The following is a 23,490-nucleotide window of genomic DNA, read 5'->3' as shown; positions in this document are numbered from 1 at the left end:
ATAATTTATAGTTTTTATATTTTAATATTACTTTATTACAATTTCTTTACTTTTTATAATGTAAATTTTGTGGTTTGCATTTATTTAATTTCCTAAATGTTAATATACATACATATATTAAGATAAATGTACATAGTTGATCTTTCTTTTAATAGTAGTAAAATTTACAGTTGCGTTAAGAGGTTATTATGCATTTATGATTTGCTTTTCTTATTTTAATTCTCTTTTAAATTAAAATACTGTTATGTATAAGTATGTTTATAGAAACCTAGTTGAAAGTTTTGTATTTGATATTTTTTAGCAAATGAAAAATATTCTACTTATCTTTTAAATTTATAGTTATACAAAAAAGCAAAAATTCGATATAAATTTTCAAGAATTGTACAGACTTTCGTTTTTTATTTTCATTTTATAGTTAGAAAAACTACATTGGGTTGCCGATATAACTAATCGATTTGTTCGATATATCTAATATTAAGTATAAAATAAATTATACATACTATATATATACATATGTATGTATTTGATCTCTCTGGAGTATTGAACAATTATAGTACTACGTACGCTCTATTTGAAAACAATATATGATAAGTATCTTTTAATTATAAAAAAGTGCATTATTTCAGCAAACTTAATTGTTCCTATATATATATCAAAAAATTTTCTTTCCGATTTTTTTTGTCCAGAGTAAAAGAGCTTCATAAAATACCTAATTATATTGGTAACATTTATTAATTTTTTTTCAAAAAGTATTACAATTTTAAAGAAAGCAATATATTTTAACTGTTTTTTAATAATTTAGTTTTATTAATTTAGATTAATTATACTAATTTTAGCATTTTATAATATTGGCAATATCTTTGAAACAAAATTTTGCTCAAAAATTTTGGAAATTTTTACATTAAGTTCGAAAAAATGACTTGTCATAACTATTAGTTATTTAGCTGCTACTTTCAAAATTATTTAAATTATAAACCTAAAATGTATAATTTATGTTAAAATGTACGTAAATATAATATAAATATATTTTTATATTAAAAGTAATATATTTTAATATTATTTTTGTTTATTAAAATTAATTGTAGGTCAGTATGCATTTTACTCGTTTATCAAATTGCTGCAACAGATTTTCTTTTTATGTATATGTATTTGTTGAATTAACTGCAATTATTATATTTTTAATTGTTTTTCCGACTTAAGTTACCGAATAACGATAACTAATATTACTGAAAACTTCAAAAAGGTTTTCAAAAAAATTAAGAGAGATTTGTTGTGTATAGTTTAAAGTGAGTTGCTGTACGCATATTAATTTTTTTGTGGCAAAATGACATGATCTTAATATAATAGAATAATTTAATTTTGCAGTATAATTAAATACACTGACTGACACCCATGAATTTTTTTTCTAAAATGAGAAATTATTGTGAAAACGGAATTTTACATAGCTTTTTTAATATCCAAAGAACAAATGTAACAAAATAGACGATTATTGGTCGATAAATTGATGAAATGGTTGCTATTGTTGTTGTTGCATTTGGATTCAGCATATTCTTAAAAATTTTAAATGCTTGTGATCCTTTATTTATATGTAGCTGGAAACTTTCTTGTTCATTGTTATGCTGTAAAATTTGAGGTTGTAAATTTTGCAAACTTTTTGTTGTTTGTTGCTCTTCAATATTATTGCTATTACTCGTATAATTGATAGCTATACTATTTTCATCATTTTTATATAAACTTTTGTCGATATATTGTTTGTTTATATTATTATTATAATAGTAGTAATTGTTATTGTAATTGTAAAAATATTACATGATGACGCATTTTCCTTTTTCAGCCCATGGATTGTTCTTTTTGTCCGGGGCATTTATTAATGGATCATTTTTTTCATTTTCTTCAACAAATGACCTCATTCTATAACGAAAAGAACAATAATATAATATATAACTATATGTACTGGAACTATGTTATATGTATATATATGAAGACTTAAATTATAAGTTGGTATAACTTAACAACAGATTTTAAACTAACTCGTTCATTAAGATACATATGTATATAGAATATTATTATACATATATGTTTGGAACCCTTGAAAACTACATCAAAAGACGTCCAAGTCCCCGCTCCACTTCACACGAACAAATTTTTTTCTAAAACACAGATAATTTTTTTCGCCTACCTGGGATCTATTTAGGAAGGTTTTGTGATAGGCCAAAATTGAGGTAACAGCAACTTGAATAAATAATAATAAAAAGTTTGAACAAGATATATACGCACATATAGAGGAAAGATTGAGATTTAATACTAATAGGAATTTAAAAAAAAAACTGACTTTATTTTAACTTTATAACTTTCGTTTTATTTTATATTATTTTGTGAAAAAAGTCTTTTCTAGAAACTTCTTTTTATTTCATTAGTTTAATTTATTTTATGAAACTAAATATTATGAAAAAAGTTTCATTTACGAAAAAATATACATATGTATGTATGTATATCAATAATAATATTTTTTTTAATATTTCTTGAAGCATTAACATTTTATTTCAATTGAACTGCCAAAGTACATAAATAATAACTTAATATGTATCATAAATTATTCATGCACTATATATTTTTGCACTATACATTTTTTGCACTGAAATACGATATTGGAAAACAATTGATAATTTGACATTTAAAGTGACATTTCCTTTTCAAAAGAAAAATTAAAATTGTTAGTTGAACTACAAATATTTAACTGTCAAACAGCTAATTACATTTTTTATATACATTATTATATTATCCTTTGTATATAGACATAAACTGCTACAAGATCATGAAGATACCCTTTAAAAACTTCTTTTTAAATTCTAAGAACGTTTTTTTTAATGTATGAAAAGAAAAAGATGTATAAGGACTTGAAAAAGATGTCTGAGGACGTTATTAAGGTTATACTTACCTAAAGCTTTTTTACACCTAAAAAATGTAAATTTGGCAGTAGGTATAGAGGAATATGAAACTTAAATATTATGTTTGAACAAATTTCTTTAATTAATAAAAAATGTATAATCTGCTCCTATACTACGGTTTTCGAGTCCTGATAATCGTAAAAAAAATTAAGTTCAGGTGCCGTCGAGGTGTCCATTAAAAGTCTAGGTGCAGAAACCTGATTCCATCGTTTGTCAAACGAAACTTAAATGTAAAATTTTAATTTAATCTTTTTAATTTGCTTAAAAATGATCCAATATGTAAAAAGGTCCAATTCGACATATCCCAAAATGATGTAATCAAAGATAACTCATATATAAATTTTCATTGATTCGGTTCCGTCGAAAGATCGACAGACCGGCGGACCAACAGCTCGTGACTAATAGTATATTTACGTTTTCCTACCATGGAGAAGTGTCATTCCACCACAAAGTCAACATGCGGAATTTGGTGCCTTGATATTTCATTTATTGTATGCTATGCGATCGGCAATAAAAATTATACATTGACATTAATTAAAGCACTACACTATTTTTTGTCATTGGTCAAATTATAGCAAAATTTTAAATTTATACAGAAAAATAAATTAAACTTTGGATACCACATTGGAATGCTCGAATCAGAGTGAAATTGATATTAAGTGAAAATCCTTCAAATCAATTAAACAAGTTCATTTCTTAACAAACAACGAAAGCATTTATTTTTTCCATGTATTATAACGGCAGTAGTTAAAATGAAACAAAAAAGTTTATTATTGTCCACATTAAGACCAACGATTGATAATCTTAGCAAGAGCGAAAGCAGGAAAACTCGTTCTTTGTTGTTAAAATTCAAGTTAAAGAACAATGAAATCTGCATTGCTTCCAAAGCGTGTATTTAACGCTATTTTCAACTTATAACATCTGCTATAAGCCGAATTGCCTATTAATACGGTGTTACAGCAGTTTATAACTTAAGCAGTGTATTGTTTTCATAAATGTCTACCACAATTTCTCTAAAATACATAGTTATCAGAAAATATAAGTTTTTCATTATAACAACCTAGAGTTTTATTAAATATAAATTTTTGTACTACTTAATAACATTTTTCAAGTTATGAAGTTTTTCGTTAATTAAGCCAGAGTTGCTTGTTTTGGATGTGCGCGTATTTAATTTGTGCGTGCGGTTCACCTTAAATGGGAACATTGAAGACAAAAAAATCGAAACCATATCAGAAAGTCAGGGTGTCATCGGATTACTAAATTTATTCAATGAGGTCGTTGCGGAGCTGTCTTTACAAGCACAATGAACCGTGTAAGGAATACCGGATCACAATACGTTGGCTGACGGGACATATGAAAGTAGAACGAAATGAAGCGGATGGTGCGATGATAAACAGGAAGGGAGCTAGTCCTCTGGTTTCTAAATTATTTTTTCAATAAAATAAAAATTTCAAATTAAAGCTTTATATACGTATAGCTCAAAAAGTTGGCAAATAGAATAGCTCAGTATAGCTCAAAAAATTGGCAAATAGAATTAACTACAATATAGGAAAACTTGAAATATGGGAAAGTTTATATATGTATGTAGGTACTTGCATGTACCTTTTTATGTCTTATGTCAAAAAAACGTAATGTTTTTGTCGTATTATTTGAAATATTGAGCTTCAGAAATTGTCGGAATATATTTCATTGGCATACTTATCTGGTGTGATAAATTCCTAAGATCTGCTTTTAAATTTGTAAACCCTTTAGTTGATTTTTCGGTTATATTCGTATCACATTAGAAACATTTATGTAATCTAACCTACAATTTTCCTGTAAACTCAAAAAATTTTAGTTGAAAAAATACTATACTCGTATAAATAAATGGGTCTCAAAGGATTACAAAAAAATATATATATTTGTTTTAATGAAATTATGGAAAAATATTATAAGGGTCGCAAAAACTGAATAAACATTTGAAACAAATAAAAAGTTGAAATTGTTTTTTGTTCGAATTGTTTACGTATTGTTATATACAATACAAGGCAAAAATATTTAACGAGATGATAGGGTATTTAGCCCCACAGTTTTAAAAATATATATTAAATTTTTAACATCTGTTATAATTGTATAGCTATAATGTTTTACTTTATCGTTCCAATAAAAAGGAAAAACACAAAACTTTTTCACATTACCTTCAAACAAAACTGTTGTAAGTAGAAGGTAATTATATTTTAAAATCTCATGCGCATTAAACATATTTTTGATGAAGTCCTATTTACAAGGAAGGAATCGCATATCGAAAATAATTCCTTGACATCAAAAACATGCAAGCAAAGTCAATGCCATATATCTGTTGTATAACCTGTATTTGTTCTCTTGACAAATAGTAATTTAACTTCAGTAAATAACCTCAGCTCAAAACTTCAATCTTTTCATTTCTTAATTCATTATGTGAATTATTCGTTATCTTTATGATACTTTAAATAAATTAAAATACATATTCGTCAATTTTTATCTAATATTGAACATGAGACAAAAATAAATTAAAATCAAAGGAATGGTTTGAAAAGTAGCACTTTTCTCTTGAATAAGTGAAAATACTTTGTTTAAAAATTACTTTCTTTAATATAACATTAATTACCAATAATTTCGAATTATTGCATCAAATTGGGGTGAAGAAAATAAGATAAAACGAGAAAAAAATAGAGTTGACCTTGTCAACGCTGTGTTACCCGTACGAATTTGTTATCCTATGTGCGAATAAAGATGCCATAACTGACTATGAGACAGACTATAACTTTAAGTTGCCGTATATTAATTTATGCAAAATTTCAGTACAATGTGTTTTTCAAAATACTGTGTGTGCCAAACTACTGTTGAAGTTGTATGGCAGCTACCAGAAAGAGCCAAGAAATTTTAACGAATTTTATCAAGCACATCGGCCCTACTAATATATATGCCTGTGTGAAATTTCAATACCACAGCTTTTATAGTTTCTGATATATAGCCAAATAACTTTGGAAGTTGTACGACAGCTACCAGAAGCAGCCAAGCAATTTTAACGGCTTTCATCAAACACATTGGCCCTACTAATATATTCGTTTATGTGAAATTTCAATACCATAGCTTTTATAGTTTCTAAAATATAGCCAAATAACTTTTGAAGTTGTATGGCAGGTACCACAAGGAGCCAAGTAATTTCAACAACTTGTGTGAAACACATTGGCCCTACTCATATATTCGTTTGCGTGAAATTTCAAAATCACAGCTTTTATAGTTTCTGAGATATAGCCAAATAAATTTTGAAGTTGTATGGCAGCTACTCAAACCGGTACCCCAATCATGTCCAATTTAAATAGGGTTCTGGCACTTACTATAATAAATCATTTGTGAAAATTTGGTGAACTTAGCTCAATTAGTTTTTGAGTTATCGTTGGGACGGACGGACGGACAGACAAAGCTAAATCAACTCAGAATTTGACGCTGATCAAAAACATGCACTTGAGTCTATATCTAAGATCGTTATTTCTTAGCGTTACAAACGGTAAGGCAAATTTAGTATACCCTTCGAACATACGTTCGTACGGGTATAAATAGAAAAGCTAACATAATAGTCAAATTTAATGATTAAGTAAGTGAATTAAGACAAAAATTTATAATTTGTGTTAATTTTTTGCTTTTATAAAAATTTAGAAAAGCTTCCAATTTTGGAAATATAAAGCATCGGGAATTGTACTTTTACATATTTTGAGAGACTATTACTTAAGAGCGTGATTTTTTGAAAATGTAAATTAGCTATTATTATCTAAAAGCCGATAAGAGGCTTTTTTATTTTTCTTTTAGAAAAATAAAATTTCTGATATAAATTTCTGATGATAGATGGACGGATAAAAAACGATCAGACGAACGAATAGACGGATTTATTGAAACTAATAAAAATTAAAAATTTTTTGCACGTAAATTTATGTCAAAAGTCAATATAATATAGGTCCAAAATAAAGGTTTGAATTTGTTTACACGTGTTAAAAAAATATTAAATCAAAAGAATTTAAAAGGATTTGAATTAAATGAATTTCTTATGTTGAAGAGGCCTAATATATTCTTTCCAAAGAAATTGTTCTATTTCATGTGAAACATATGAAAACAAAATGTCTTTTGTTGTACAACTTTTCCTTTTTTACATCCCATTTACATATTTTTACATATTATGAGTACCCATCTTGCTCAAATTATCAATCGCTCTATATCTAATAAAGTTGATGTTAATAGAGCTTCCAAACTTTTTTGTTCCGAAATTTCAGTTTTCCAACTCAAAGTTTCATGTCGAAGCAGCTATTACTGGGAAACGGAAAGTCTGACTTCAGCCACTGACAACAAAGTTATTGGAACGGTATCCATCAAGTTTATGATTACCTTGTATATACATAACTACCACTCTGGGGTGACAACCGAATCAAACGACGTATATTGAGCATCAGATTTATTAAAAATTGCTTATTATTTTAGAAAAAATTATATTTATGTAAGTACTCATAAATTTCGTTTAATTAAAAATTAAGATATGTTTAATGTAAAGCATTTTAAAAATTATTATACAAAAATACAGTCGGCAATCTATTAATACTATGTATTACTATAATAGTGTTGCGTAAATTTCAAATTTTATATTTCGAAGTTCCTAAAATATGAACGTTAATATTAGTTTCTTAACCCTTAAAATGTTAGTTAATGCTAGTAGCTATTAATATTTCGTTCTATGTTTAACTTTGAATAACGATTTTGTGTTCTCCTTTTTCATGTGTATACGAATAATGTCGTCAAAAGAAAAACAAATTGTGAAGAACAATTTATTCATATATTCATTAATGTCATAAGTTTTCACACGTATACACACACATAAAATTATATTATGTGTTACTTATTTGACTATATTTTCATTTTATTATTTTGGCTGCACTCAAAATTTCCTTAAAATATTTTATCGATTTTATTTAATACGATATTTTTTTGACTGAATACTGTATAAGAAAGTTATTATTATAAATTACTTGTAATGCATGTAAATAAAACGTTATCAAAATATTATTTAAACTTAATTATTCATTTCTTGAACAAATTGATTAATAATTTCCAACTCAAAATAACCTTAATTGGCTGTTTATATAAAAAAATACGTACTGTTGTCATTAAAAAAGTTAGAGTATTCAATTACATGCAATTCAAATTTTTACTGATACTAAAGTTGGATTTAATTTCAAAATAGTGAAGTAATATGACGTTTAACGCGTAAAAATGCTTAGGTACATATACTTACGCTACATATTTTTGAAATAAAACCAATTGCAACAACAGTCTATTACGTGATTTTAAACAAAAACATCGGCATCATTACGTTTTTACATACATGATGGCACATATGTACATATGCATACAAATATTACATACAAGGATATACATACTTATGTATGAATATATGAAACATAAAATTTTGAAATTGATGAAATTTTTTTTTAAATAAAATATTACTTTTTAGAACAGTATTCAACTATTTTAATTTTAAATAAACAGGTTTTAATAGGCACTCTATATGTATATTTAATGTTTTTCTTTTTTTTTCGAATATTTCGTATGCTTTATAAAAAGAATGAAAAGTCGACTACTTATAAAGTTTTTATTAAATGGAAATTAAATATAATTTATTTACATTATTATGATAGCTGGGCTATTTCAAAAAAGATATAGTAGATTCCTCTACTTATATTTCATTTAGCATTATTGCAGCCCCATATTATATATATGTAGATATGTATCTATGTATGAATGTAACTTTGTAAGCTTGATTTATATTATAAGACACATAATTTCTAATAATTTTTCAAATTTCACTGTTTTTCACTTCTTACTAATATATGCATTAACTTAAACTATACATTTTTCTTTATTTAACTTTTCAAAGTTGCCCAAAATATCGCAATGCGATTAATATGTTAAATTTTACTTTTGATATATAAACAATATATAGGTACATATGCACATATCTTACATATCTAACACTTATATTTTATATAAATAATAAAGGAAAAAAAATAAAACAAATTTTTAAAAATTTAAAACAAATTTTCGTTCATGTGTTTTGGTAGGAAATTTTCATTTTAAAAATAATATTTTTATATTATGATTTTGTTTTTCATTTTTCTTTTGGCTTTTTTTTTGTGTTATTATTTTTGTTTCTATTTAATATACTTACTCTGCTATACTTTTAGATAAAGGCCATCTTTCCATAGTGGCCTGATATTTCATGTTCTCGATTTGCTTTTTCAATGCGTCCCGGTCCATATTCGCAAGAAAACTGGGATCCATGGTGCCAAAAATTCAACCACATACCACCCCTGTTGACAGAAAAAAAAAACTTTCGTAAGTTCTTTTGTTTGTGTTTGAAATTGTGTATATACTTTGTTAGTATGGATATAATTCTTTGTCGATAAAATTGTTGTTGTTTTGGAGAAAATCTTTTTTATATATTTGTATTAATGTATATATACATACACGTGTTTGTGGCAAAAATATTGCAATTGTGTTGTGTGGCAGCTATATATCATATGAAAATCTTTTCTAGAAAAGATATACATACATACTATGTATAGTTGATTATTCGTCAAAATGAGAATTATGAAAATATTCAGGTGTATATCATAAACATACATACATACATGTACTACAGCCACACACATTTTACGGTCTAATGGGGGGCTTATACACCCATATACATATGTATACATAATTATGGAATACGTACATATGCATTCGCTTTTTTTAAAAATAAAATTAAAATTATTCATTAAATCATTTTAAAAATTTTTATTCGGATAAAGTATTAGATCAAATATGTATACATGTGCTGTACATGATTAAAAATATAACAACTTTTATGGTAATATTTTCTATAGTTTAGCTCGATTTTTGATTTCCCTAATATAAATGATTGTAGGTATGTGGGAAAATAAAAAAAGTATGTTTATCATATATTTTTCCTTAGTACATAATAATTTTTGTATACACTATTTATACTGGACTAGAAACAACATACATAATATATAGCTGTATTCAATTAGTATTTCCCCATATAAAGAGCAAGGATTTTTAAACACGGTGTCTACTAGTTTGTTTACAAAAACGGTTTTAGTAAATTATTATGCGCTAAAAATTCTAATCCGTGAAAATCGATAGAAGTTAATCAGGTTTTTTCAGAAAAGGAGAATGCTAAGTCTGATCTTATTTCAAATTTTTCTACATTATGTATAATGCATAATGCGTTTTTAACATTCGATACACGGAAGTAAAATACGAATATTATAGGTCTTTTCATAAACGCAGTATATCGAGATATATACATATAATGAAAACTGCGGTTACTTTTTGTTTGTAAACCATCGTTTATTTATGAATAATCATCAAATGTATTGTTTGATTATTATATAGTTCAGTTGTTTAAAATTTCGGCATCCAATTTCATATTGAATTTTGGAACTTTTTTTTAACAGGTAATCTGGTAATCGAAACTCTTTTGTGTGCTTTTCAATAATTCAGGAGCTTGAATTTTTTATTTACAAATACATTGACGTTATACGACGCTAAAATAAAAATATTTTTTTTGATTTACACATACAAAGAAAACAATACAAGAATTCTATAAAATATGAAATTTTTACCCCTAATTTTTCAGTACGCACACATAAAATAATTCTATACAAAATGATGTAATAATATACACATAAGTAATAATTTATATTGCTATATTTTACTCTACGTCATAATACTTATTAACACACCTACATACAAACATATACGTTTAAAACTCAAATTAAGGAGTTTCTTCTCACTTCCTTTTACTTAAATAACATTTGAGCTCACGGTCTAAAAATGTACATATGTATGTACATATTGTGTAAATCTTTATGCGTACAAAAGTGGGTTGTAAATGATTCGTAACATTTGATTCTGAAGCATCCTTTTTTCTTCAAAAAATTTTTCCTGTGCAACATTTATTTTCGTAACTACATATTTTAAAATTTTGTGTTTAAAAAGATTTTTTAAATCAAAAATTTAAAAAAAAAAAAACGACACAGGTTTGAATTTTCAAAAAAACTTCCAGTGAATACTTTTACATATTTATATTTAGAACAACGACTTTCTTAAAAATAAAACATATATACATTTACCTTTGATTTTGTTAGGAGGTCAAAGATTAAGGGTTTAGATAGCATATTATTGATTCAAGACTTGGGTGGCATATCGCAAGTTCTTCTCAGTTGATATGCATTGTTGATAATTTTATTTTTGCCAAATAAAGTTTCTAATAATATTAAAAAATTTTTTTAAATCATGTATGCATTATGTTTGTGTATATACATATCTTCACACTATATGAAAATGTTCTTGATTATTAGTTATTAACTATTAGGAACAAGGTAAAAATATTGTAAAATTTTTAACTTTACTTTATAATATTGTAACATAAAAGCGTGCAAACTAATATAAATTTATGTACTCATTCATATATACTCATAGATTCTAAAATATTATTATTAAAGGAGAACGTACTACGTACAGAAACACACGTAAGCATTATTCAAATATACATACATACATATGCATATTAAGGACACGATTCGTGGATATTGAATTTAAAAAAAAATAAATATTAACTTTCAAAACCAAATTTTAAAGTACTTAAATAAATTGAAATATAATTTTAATTTGTGTTTATTATGAAAAAAGTTCATCGCAGTAAAAATTTTCATTTTCACCCGAAACTTTAATTATTTATTTTTTTAATTTGCTTTATATAAAAGTTTCTTTAAATAATATATGCATACTTTACAGATTTTCCCATTTTTTCTAAACATATTTAGGTATTACCATAAACTCCTATAATGTACTATCTAAGGACGTCTGTGGTATTACGAGTCATAGGTATATAACATTTAACATTCCCTAAACAAAATGTTCATTTTGTTTTGTTTATTTTGTGGTTTACCCACATACGTAAATTATATGTGCATACATAGGGATATTATGTGTTATAACGAATTGTATAAGTTCAAATCAATTTTTCAATGTTGTGAAAGAATATTCTATGTAAATATAGTATATACTGTTAAAAAGTACAAAAAACTAAAACTGCAACATTTCCTAGCAAATCATATTAAAAAGGTTAACATTTTTAAAAATTTCTTTTTTTCTAAGAAAGTGAAGGTGTCTTATAATTTCTACGAAAATATAATATAACAGGTATCTTAAAGCTCTCAGAATATTTACTCATTGATATTTTTGTTATTACAAAAAATCTTACATATAAATATTTCGTGGTATCGTAGCATGCGCTTTAGCATATTTTTTAAAACTCTACAAATAAATAAAATTGTCAGTACATTAAAATAAACAAGTAAAAGCATTTCGGGTTTCTGAACTGACTGAATTATACCCTGCACCTTGACAACAAAGTATATCTGTCAAGAAGTAGTTCAACTCGTTCCATTCCGTTTATTTTTAAAAATTTCTTTTTTTCTAAGAAAGTGAAGGTGTCTTATAATTTCTACGAAAATATAATATAACAGGTATCTTAAAGCTCTCAGAATATTTACTCATTGATATTTTTGTTATTACAAAAAATCTTACATATAAATATTTCGTGGTATCGTAGCATGCGCTTTAGCATATTTTTTAAAACTCTACAAATAAATAAAATTGTCAGTACATTAAAATAAACAAGTAAAAGCATTTCGGGTTTCTGAACTGACTGAATTATACCCTGCACCTTGACAACAAAGTATATCTGTCAAGAAGTAGTTCAACTCGTTCCATTCCGTTTATTTTTAAAATTTACTTTTCATGTTCTATTTTTGATTTAATAAAAGTAAGGTACTCGTAAAAACATTCGAATGTATGAAAGCAATAGTTATAAATTTAAAATTTCATACTTTGTTATACAGTACGTACCTATTCAAGGTAGATACACAATATGATGTAATAATATTACGTTATACTTTCGTTTTAGCACTGTTCTAAAATTTTTTTGAAAAAAAGTGCTTATTAGTTTCATTCTGTCCGTCCGTCCGTGGACACTTTTTTTGCTTACAAAACTTCTATACCCTTGAAGATAGAAAGCTGAAATTTAACACGTACATAGATCTTCACTAGAAATTTATTTCCGTAGAACAAAATTTTTACCTATCTCCCCCCCCCCCCCCCCCCCTCTAGAAGTTATACCCCCCCAAAACCCTAAAAATGGCTTTTCTTAACTATTTGTTGCAATGAAACCATAAGCATTTTTGAAATTTTGCAAACGCAGAAAGGCAGTGGCTTGCTTCCTCTTACGCGGTATACTATAGTTAAACTTTAGAAAAACAAAATGGCCGTTCAAATTTACCGTTATCTAAAGTCCTTTTTTCTAAATTTTTGATGTTGTTTTTCTTCTAGACCCCAGCCTGTAGAAGTTTGAAATTTTAGGAGCTTTTGGACATTAACAAATAGTTCATTTCGTTAGAAGAAAAATTTTTTCCATCTCTACCTATCTCAAGTTATTGCCTCTTGAAATTTGTAAAATTTTAATTTTTGACACCTTATATTTCCGAAACCGGAAGCTTTTTCAAATTTCTATAAACGCAAAAAGCTAACGGTAAATTATGCAATCCTAGAAATAGTTTTGCATATGAATGAAAATAATTTTAATAGTGTGATAGCTATACATAGAGACTGTACATACTGACTGTATTACAGCAGAGTTTTCAATTGTTGAAGGCAAAAGTGCTACAACACAAACCATTGATTTGACCCAACTCTATTTTAAATCCATTATTATAAGAAATAAGAAAATCTTAATAAAATACCGTTTAAAAAGACAAATTGTTTCGTATATATGCAGCTCAAATTTTTATTTTTTTACCACTATTTTATACATATTTTTTGTTGAAGTTAACGCTATGGAGTTCACGTTCTTCATACTGATTTCTAGAAAAAGCTTCAAAAACAAGTATCATTAGGGTACTCGTATTATTACTACAGCTTATTAATCGCGCGTTCTACTAAGATCTACTATGTATAAAATTAAATATTGTGGGTATGTATATATGTATATCTACATTTATGTATGTACAAAATATTATAGATGTACATACTTACATCTAATATAAATAAGAATAAAAAAGTCGTTTATGTATTAAAGACTGCAATATAGCAGTTCTTACGTCTTATTACATTCAATCAGTTGCCCCAAAGCTTGTCGCTTTGGAAGTTTAACAGTTTCAGTAGGCAATTTCCAAGAACTCACTCGTACCTATATCAACCTTATAGTTGAACTTTAAGTATATACATGTATGTACGTATATGAGCTTGAAGTGTTAGGGTGTTACATACAAAAATTTTTCATGTGTAGTTTCTGAAAATCAACAAATACTTGTTTTATTTTTTCAAAATTTACATTGTATGTATGAAATTTTTTAAATTTTTATATCATAAATTTCTTCTTTTTATTTCTAATTTATTTAAAATTTAAAAATTATAATGAAATTCTTTTATTTTTCTGCTATTATAATGATCAACAACATTGTAATACTGGACGGTCCTGTGATCGTACCAAATTGTACAAGTCGATTGTAAATTGGGTTGACGGTCACTTCCCGCAAAAATATTATTCAACCGTTTAATTTTAATGGGCTGAATGATGTTATTGTGGAAACTCGTCGTCAAACAATTTATCAATCAAGACGTTTGCAGAATTTTTATTAAAAGATGTCTAATATATACATGGCTGTCTTACAATTATTGGGTGACTAAATAATTCCTATCTTTTAACATGAATACTGTGCATATCATAATGTGTAATGAGTTAGTGTATAAATGAAATAATACCAAAAAATGTGAAACCATAAAAATTGTTGAAACAATTCTATTTTTTGCACATGTATCACTTTTTTTAACCGTAATGTATAGGTACATATATATACGTGTTATTCTTTAACATTCAAATTTATACTTTTACCAAATTCTGTCTTTTTGCTTTCTTGTTGGTTTGATTTCTTGAAACGTTTTAAAATAAGTTTAAATAAAGTTGGGTCAAACTAACGGCTTGTATTGTAGCAATTTTCCCTTCAACAAATGAAAATACTGCTTCTAAGAATAATCTAGGTATACCTACTACACTATTTATTTTCTATTTATGTTAGTTTTATTTATGTACGAAAGAAACTATTTCATTAAAGATTACGTATACTTAAGATGAGTGATTTATACTGTCTTTGAAATAAAGCAAAATTAAATTTAAAGAGGTGTTAATATAATGTTCTGTTTTTATGGTTAATTTTGAGTGAATTAGGAAAAATAATTACATTTTTTGTTTTTTTTTGGGCATAGGGCTGGTGCACGATATTGTAGATAACCATGAAGCAGTTTCTTAGGTCAATTTTTTACCAGGTAGGTGGCGATCCTACCGTAGTTTTTATATATTAAATATATAAGAACATTGACATTTACTGTTTTATTTTGCTGGATATTATCGAGATATGGCAACTAGTTAATATTAATTTTTTATTTTTAGCACTTTTCCAAAATGTACATATAAAATTTCAGCTATCTTCAAAGCTGAAGAAGTTTTGTAAATATATGTCCTCGGACGGACGAATATAGTCCGTTCAGGCACTTTTTCCAAAAATTTTTTGGAAAAGTACTAAAAAAATTAAAAAGAATTCAAACGTACTGCATACTAAATTTAAATTCACAATAAATATATAATATGTATATATGAAAATTACAGAAAAATATTTAACACAAACGTTTTAATAGGTATGTATGTATGTATATGTAGTTCAAATAATTTTTTTTGGAAAAACGAACTTCATGATATAAGCTACGTTGCAAAGTTAGTGCTAAAAACTTCATATCTTCAAAAAGAAATTCCAAAAATAAAGTTAAACCATAAAAAACCGCACGGTTGATCAGAGCTCGCAATTATATAAAGATATATATATTATGTTTCTTAAACTTTCAACCTCACAACACATAAATACGCTAAACAATTCCAAGTTTATATGTATGTAATTAGTGACTTACTATGTATTGCAATTTCGACATTATAATCACAAAGGCTCAACTTTAAATTCTCTTTGAGAAGCTTAATTTTAAAAAAAAAATACATGTACATACTATGTAAAAAAATTATATGCACATTAACATTATTAATAATGTAAAAGCTATTAGAGATATGTAAATATACGTACTTATAAAAATTGATAAAAAATAAAAAAAAAGAATCAATTTTATATTATGTATCTTTTTTGTACTATCTATAAAATTACCCTAACTTTCGGCATTAATACATTATGTCAAATAATAATGTACATACATATTAATAATTTCAAAAACAAACTATATTTATTTCAATTACGAAACGAATAAGAATTGAATCCGGGAAAAAATTGTTGTTTATATTTAATGTGTTTGGCAACATACGTTATGTACTCGTATATTTCCTATGAAAAATTGTGATTTCTACAGATTTTTAATAAAAACGGAGTTTTTTCGTGTATATAATTATGTCCATATATAATTATAATTTTAATAATTATAATGGATTATAATAATGTTTAAGAAAGACTTTTCCGTATGTATATAGATATGCGTACATATAACAATAATTGGTTTTATCTTGATTGAATTATATTGTTAATTGTTTTAAAACTTTTATGGATATTTGTTGAAACTATATTTATGTATGCACATGTTTATCACATATTTAGAAGCATTGCTAAGGTTTTAAAAATCGATTGATCTAGTTTTATTCTTTGCTCCAGTTTTCTTATATTGCGATATCTAATTTTCCTCGAATACAAAATATATTTAAAAATGTGTGGTTTTTTATGTACATTTATGTATATACATATTTTTAAAAATTAAATTTATAATAAAAATAACAACTGTTGTATTGATTATTGTTTTTAATTTTATTATACATATTATGCACATAAAACTTTTATATGTACATATACATATATGCACATAATAAATGTATATGTACTATAAATAAAAGTAAAACCATCGAAATGTGAAAAATATCATATTCGTAAAAACCTATCTTTTCGAATCTGAATCAGCAGTGTTCTTATATGAATGGTTATATCTATTCAAAAAAAAATTTTCATATATGTATCTTTTAATCTAAGGAATTACTATCTAAAAACTCTAGCGAGTCTAAAGAAATTAAACAGTTGCAACCAAATTTTATTAGGCTGAGATCTAGAATACACTAGATTACGCACACTGCGTATGGGCTATGCATCACAAATACCCTTATAAGAACGGCGAAGCGAATGGCTAGGCGAGTCATATGGACTAGGCGAATCGAATGATATTTGAAATTACGATCGGTGAATGCTTTCATTCGCCAGATCCAAAATGTTGCTACCGCAAGACATCCGAAAACCTACCGGATATATTAAAGTCAACAACACAAATGTGTACGATATTTTTGCTTTTTTGCAAAAACAATTGAATTTTTCTATCCTTTGACAATGACGACGTTGTTATCCATTAATTTAAATGCTGGAATTGTTTTTAGTTCGTTTTTTTCGCGCTTAAATTAATATTAAACAATCAATATTTTTTAAAATGTCACACAGCATTTTCATTCGACAGATTTGAGAGCTCATTCGCTCAATCATAATAAGAACCAAATATGCTTTAACAGTGCTAACTCACCTAACTGAATTTTCAAATAAATGTTGCTTATTACAGAATTTTTCTAATTTTAAAATGTTGGGTTTGTCTAAAATTTCTATTATAATAAAAGTATGTATCATAAATTCTGTTGAGAGTAAATTGCTCTTTTAAAATGGTTAATTTCAATAAAAATTTCATTAATATTATGTGTGTAAGCATCTGGAAGCTATATGGCAAATTTTAAAATGAAAACCTCATTTCACTAATCAAAAAAGACATAGAACTCTGATAACAGAAGAAATCTTAATATGCGTACATACAGTGGTACAAAAAATTATTTGTACAAGATTCAGTTGCTTGTAGTTTTTCGATTTCAGATATATTAACTTATATATTAACTCAATTAAATTTTTTTTTATTAGAATGTATTCTTCATTTATTTCTTTTTAATTTTCAATAACAAAAAAAAAGACAGAACATAAGTAAAAAAAATAATAAAAATAAACGTCAGTCACATTTTCGAGTCAAAAGTCATTCGTACAATTCATACAGGTTCAGATAATTACAGTTATTTTAATTAAAAATTTCGTCTTCAATATTTATAAATAAGAATTAGTCAATATTTAACTGTCCCTATACATGATTCATTGATTGGTGCAGTTTTTATAAAATATTTTACAATATGAGTGGAAAACAAAAAGAAATTACTCTTGAGGAGCGCAAAGTTATAAATAAGCTTGTCCGTGAACTCAAAAAAATTACGTCTCCAATATTTATAAATAAGAATTAGTCAATATTTGACTGTGCCTATACATGATTCATTGATTGGTGCAGTTTTCATAAATTATTTTACAATATGAGTCGAAAACAAAAAGAAACTACTCTTGAGGAGCGCAATGTAATAAATAAGCTTGTCCGTGAACTCAAAACATATAGGGATGTGGGTAAAATTGTTGGAAGAAACCACTCATCCATTGAGTCCATAAATATAAGCATGAGGGAATTTTGAAAAATAAAGCAGGATGTGATAGATAAAAACGGTTCACACAAACAACAGGAAATTTTGTTGTAAGTAAAATCAAAGCAAATCTCAAAATACACATTCCCAGTACGAGAAACTAAAAAACCAGGTACGAGAAATAATGAAAACCATTTATTTTAGAAGAAAACCGAAAGGTATGGAGTTTGCTAAAACTTATATTAGCAAAGTAATTTTCTATGACAAATTAAAGTTTATGATTTTTTAATCAGATAAAAGGTAAATGGTATGGAGAGAGCCAAATTCTGAACTCGATAAAAAATATTTGCAAGCCACAGTTAAACGTGGTGGGAAGTATTTTATTGTATGGGTGTATGGCGCCCTCTAATGTTGGAAATTTAGAAATAATTGAAAATATTATGTATAAATTTGGGTACTTAGATATTTTAAAACGTAATTTGGTACGCTAGCATAGAAAAATTAGGATGGACCGAGAAATACTACCTTCAACAAGATAACGACCCGAAACACACCTTAAGTAATAATAAAAAAATATGATTTTATATTACTGGTGTTCACACTTTATCTAAGTCTTGTCAAAGAATGATTACTTCACAATCTTAGACATCAATGACGCACTATATTAGCAAAGTAATTTTCTATGACAAATTAAAGTTTATGATTTTTTAATCAGATAAAAGGTAAATGGTATGGAGAGAGCCAAATTCTGAACTCGATAAAAAATATTTGCAAGCCACAGTTAAACGTGGTGGGAAGTATTTTATTGTATGGGTGTATGGCGCCCTCTAATGTTGGAAATTTAGAAATAATTGAAAATATTTTGTATAAATTTGGGTACTTAGATATTTTAAAACGTAATTTGGTACGCTAGCATAGAAAAATTAGGATGGACCGAGAATTACTACCTTCAACAAGATAACGACCCGAAGCACACCTTAAGTAATAATAAAAAAATATGATTTTATATTACTGGTGTTCACACTTTATCTAAGTCTTGTCAAAGAATGATTACTTCACAATCTTAGACATCAATGACGCACTCCTTAACAATCACCAAATATTAACTAAATTGAAAATGTATGGATTAATTTGGAAACACGAATCCGAAAGGAAAGGGAAATGTTACTTGAAGAACGGTAAAAAATCAACCGTAATGAAACTTCAAATTTAATTAAATCGATGGAAAGTCTTCGCAAAGCCATAATACAAGCCAAAGGGAATCATAAAAATATTATACATATAACTTATTTATTTTTAAAAAACTCTTGATATTTTTTTTGTACGAATAATTTTTTGTCTCGAAAATGTGACTGAAATTCGTTTTTATTATTTTTTTCTACTTAAGGTTTGTTTTTTTTTATTAAAAATTGAAAAGAAAAAAGTGAAGAATAAATTCTATGAAAAATTTTTTTTATAAGTTAATATACTTACTTGGAAATCGAAAAACTACAGGCAACTTAATCTTGTACGAATAATTTTTTTACCGCTGTATGTATAAATATTCACAACTTCAACGTATAACGCAATATTTTTCAAACACATAAGCAAGTTGAGTAGAACAACTAAAAAACCCTGTAGGTTCTGTAAAGATATGAATTTTATTGTGTAAAAATCTAAAAAAAAAGAATCTTTAAAATTTGCCCTTTTTAAATTAAACCAAAAGAGAAGACTCGTTGGCAAATAATTTATATTCAAAACGTTGTATTTAATGCATTTTCAAAATGCATTATTTAATGCATTTTTAAAATGCATTATTTAATAAACGTTGTAATAATGCATTTTTATTTTCAAACAGTTCAGTTTAAAAATAAAAGTTAAAATATTTTTTTATAATTAATTTTTTTATAATAACAAAAAAACAACGTAAAACCAAATATATTTAAAGTTTGAAATTACCTACAAACTGATAAATACAAAAAATCCTTTCAAAAAATGTTTTTTGTTTTATTATTTATATCATTGACGAGTCCTGGACTAATAATTTTTTTATGAATAAACACAATATAAAAACAAAAAAATTTAAATACATAAGATTTTTCGCTATCTTCCTTTGATAATGTTAGAAATAATATGAAAAATAATTTCTTTATGGAATTTATTTCTTACTTTAAACTTTATATTACGGATTATATTCACCACACTAAAACTTATCTCCTGATTTTAAGACAGTATTTATTTCTGTAAAGCAAAACATATTTTACTTTCATTGAATGAAAAATATCAAATTATATAATTCTTTTAGCAATTATAATATAAGTACACTTCTTTTTCCTTTGTAATGTTAATAATTAAGTACGGAGTCATTAATACAAACAATAAAACTTTGTTCAACATAAAACTTTAAATAACTCAATTAAAACATCAAGATATAAAAAACAAAACAAAAACAAAGTTAGTCGAAATAAATGTTTGTGTGTAGAAGCGTATAATTTTTTTTTTTGTTTTTTAAACCTAATATTTTTTAAATTTACTGACAACTTTTCTAGAAGCAGCTAGAAGACAAATTGAATTACATACTATTAAATTTTATGTATTCGATTATCGCAACCTTTTAAATTTTAAAAAGAAAACAGTGTAAAGTGTAAAATATATGTATAATAAAATTTAAAGCAGAAAAATATGTCATTATGTATGTACGAAAAAGAGAAATGTATAGATAAATATTGTGCTGAATACGAAAAAAAATTACATATATATATGTTCATACGTAATTGGCAAAAGGTATTACTTCGTTTTCTTGTTGTTATTTTCCTTTAAATGTTAGCACTTAAAAAGAACATTTCGATCGAATTTTCTTGCTTCTTTTTACATGGCTACATTGTTAATTTTTTTTTATACAAGATGGCGTTTACACATCCAACAAAGTTTGGCAATTTTATTAAATTAACCGTTAATTTAAGTATCGTTTTAACCGTTAAGTGGTTATAAGCATTATTATGGAAATTATAAGCATTAATTTATAGGATCTGGTAGCTTTTTTTCTCAACAGACTGCAGCTCGAAAACGAGTGCATCCATACTACACACTCATATAATTTTTTGCTGGAAATTGGTCGAAGAATCATCCCTGAAATAAAATTTTACTTTATGTGTAAATGCTATTTAATGTATTTAAAGTTAAGTACCGATTCATTTAATCGTGCGGATGCTTTGGTTATGTTATCACATTAGACACTTCCAAACAAGGAAATTTCGAGGTACTGATCTACACTTAATAAACTAAATATTACATATATATAGGTACATACATATTATATGTTAAAATGTCAAACATTGAAAAATACATAATACAGTACCTACCTACTTGATTGCGGCTCAATTTCAAATTGATATGTTATATATGTACATATGTATAAAGAAATTACATTTTATATAATACACATTTACATAAGCATCTATAAATTTATATTTCATCACATTTAAAAAAATATACATAACACTATAATGTAGATTTAGACAGTTCACCTTTTTCTACTAATATCCAGAGATTTTCACCACCTCCAGTAATTTGCTTTATAAGTCCACATTTAGCTAGTTTCATAAGATGATGATTTACGTTAAATGCGGCTGCTAATTTTAAATTTTCAGGTAAGTTTTCGTAAATAATTTCCACAATCATTCTGTCTGTAAAAGTTTTTTTCGCATTTGTTTCAAAAACATCAATAATTTGTTTTTCTCTTTGATTTCTATGTTCAATATAGTAATTTAACTTTTCTATAGGGTTTTCAATTATATTTCCATGTCCAGGATAAATAACTTTTGGGTTTAAGTCAAGAATAGTTTTTAAACTCTTCATGTACTCATAAAGATCTTCGAAAACAGCAGTGCCTTCTCCCAAAACACAATCGCCACTAAAAAGTGAACCATCTTGTAAGGTTAAGACAACATGATCAGTAGTGTGGCCCGGTGTATGTACAACTTTTAATACTGCTCCTATCGAAAAAATTTAATTTTCAGTTGATATTAGGTTCATATTTTTTACCAATTACCTTCCACTTTAAATATTTGACCATTATTCAATTTTTTAATTGCTATGTTAGGTAAAATCTCATCATCTGCATCACTTCTTTCGTATTTCCATACCCTACACTTTTCATCCCGAAGGATATCTTTCACACCACCAATGTGATCATGATGCCAATGTGTTAATATAATATCTTTTATTTTAGCATCTTCTTCTTTTAAAACTCTTTTTAGTAGCTGTACATATTTAGGAACATTGGCATCACCTGCATCAATTAATATACGCTCTTTCCCCGTTCCTATCAAATATGTGTTTGTACCTTGTAATGTCATTGCACTTGGATTACACCCTAGCACGCGAATTATATGTTGTGAAATTTTAGTTACATCAGGTATACTCCGTAATTTTATCAAGCTCATCACCAATGGTTTATTTCTTTCTCAAATTTGAACACGCAAGTACCTTATCAATGATATGAAGTCTATTTATAGGTAGAGAATTAATGAATTCCGTGAGAAAATTTATTATTTAAATACTCGAAAGCTTAAAATTGCACATTGAAATACAGTGTAATTGTATTTAAAACAACGTAATATTATACCTGAAAGTTTGTGGATTTAAAATACTTACAAAAAAGAGACACCCTTTTGATAAATAGATTTTATAGATAGTTTTTATAACAAGTATTAATAAATCAACAATTTTTAACTTTCTTTGGTGAAATTTTATCAAATTATTAAACTACTTGTTCAATGTTTACTATTTTACTAGTTTTGACATTTTTTTAAATTCACTATATACACAAATAACGTCACTTCACGAAACACTCGTACAAAAAGCAGAACTGCCGTTTTGAAATCTTTTCCACAATTGGATTTTTTA

At 26.2% G+C, this 23,490-nt stretch overlaps 2 protein-coding genes across 7 annotated transcripts; both read right to left on the bottom strand.

Annotated features, from left to right (window-relative positions):
- On the bottom strand, positions 1–21,110 carry LOC129614997 (guanine nucleotide-binding protein subunit gamma-e). 4 transcript variants are annotated; one of them, XM_055530042.1, is made up of 5 exons: positions 20,906–21,110; positions 20,752–20,823; positions 20,542–20,614; positions 9,181–9,322; positions 1–1,911 (listed from the first exon to the last, which is right to left on the bottom strand). In XM_055530042.1, the coding sequence occupies exons 4-5, from the start codon at positions 9,291–9,293 to the stop codon at positions 1,806–1,808; spliced, it is 219 nt and encodes a 72-aa protein (XP_055386017.1). In that variant the 5' UTR covers positions 9,294–9,322; positions 20,542–20,614; positions 20,752–20,823; positions 20,906–21,110; the 3' UTR covers positions 1–1,805. The 4 variants fall into 4 exon arrangements, with proteins under 4 accessions (XP_055386017.1, XP_055386025.1, XP_055385999.1 ...); XM_055530024.1 differs by having other exon boundaries at positions 2–1,911; positions 20,542–20,619; XM_055530050.1 differs by lacking the exon at positions 20,542–20,614.
- Positions 21,111–22,032: 922 nt separating this feature from the next.
- LOC129615975 (beta-lactamase-like protein 2 homolog) lies at positions 22,033–23,375 on the bottom strand. 3 transcript variants are annotated; one of them, XM_055531416.1, is made up of 3 exons: positions 23,239–23,375; positions 22,634–23,089; positions 22,033–22,577 (listed from the first exon to the last, which is right to left on the bottom strand). In XM_055531416.1, exons 2-3 carry the CDS (start codon positions 23,025–23,027, stop codon positions 22,084–22,086), a joined length of 888 nt encoding a protein of 295 aa, XP_055387391.1. In that variant the 5' UTR covers positions 23,028–23,089; positions 23,239–23,375; the 3' UTR covers positions 22,033–22,083. The 3 variants fall into 3 exon arrangements, with proteins under 3 accessions (XP_055387391.1, XP_055387392.1, XP_055387394.1); XM_055531417.1 differs by having other exon boundaries at positions 22,634–23,151; positions 23,239–23,367; XM_055531419.1 differs by having other exon boundaries at positions 22,634–23,070; positions 23,239–23,363.
- Between the last annotated feature and the right edge of the window lie 115 nt (positions 23,376–23,490).

The sequence above is a fragment of the Condylostylus longicornis genome, unplaced genomic scaffold (assembly GCF_029603195.1).
Source record: "Condylostylus longicornis isolate FDR11 unplaced genomic scaffold, ASM2960319v2 ptg000005l, whole genome shotgun sequence".
Classification (NCBI taxonomy): domain Eukaryota; kingdom Metazoa; phylum Arthropoda; class Insecta; order Diptera; family Dolichopodidae; genus Condylostylus; species Condylostylus longicornis.
This window is presented reverse-complemented; position numbering and strand designations above follow the sequence as displayed.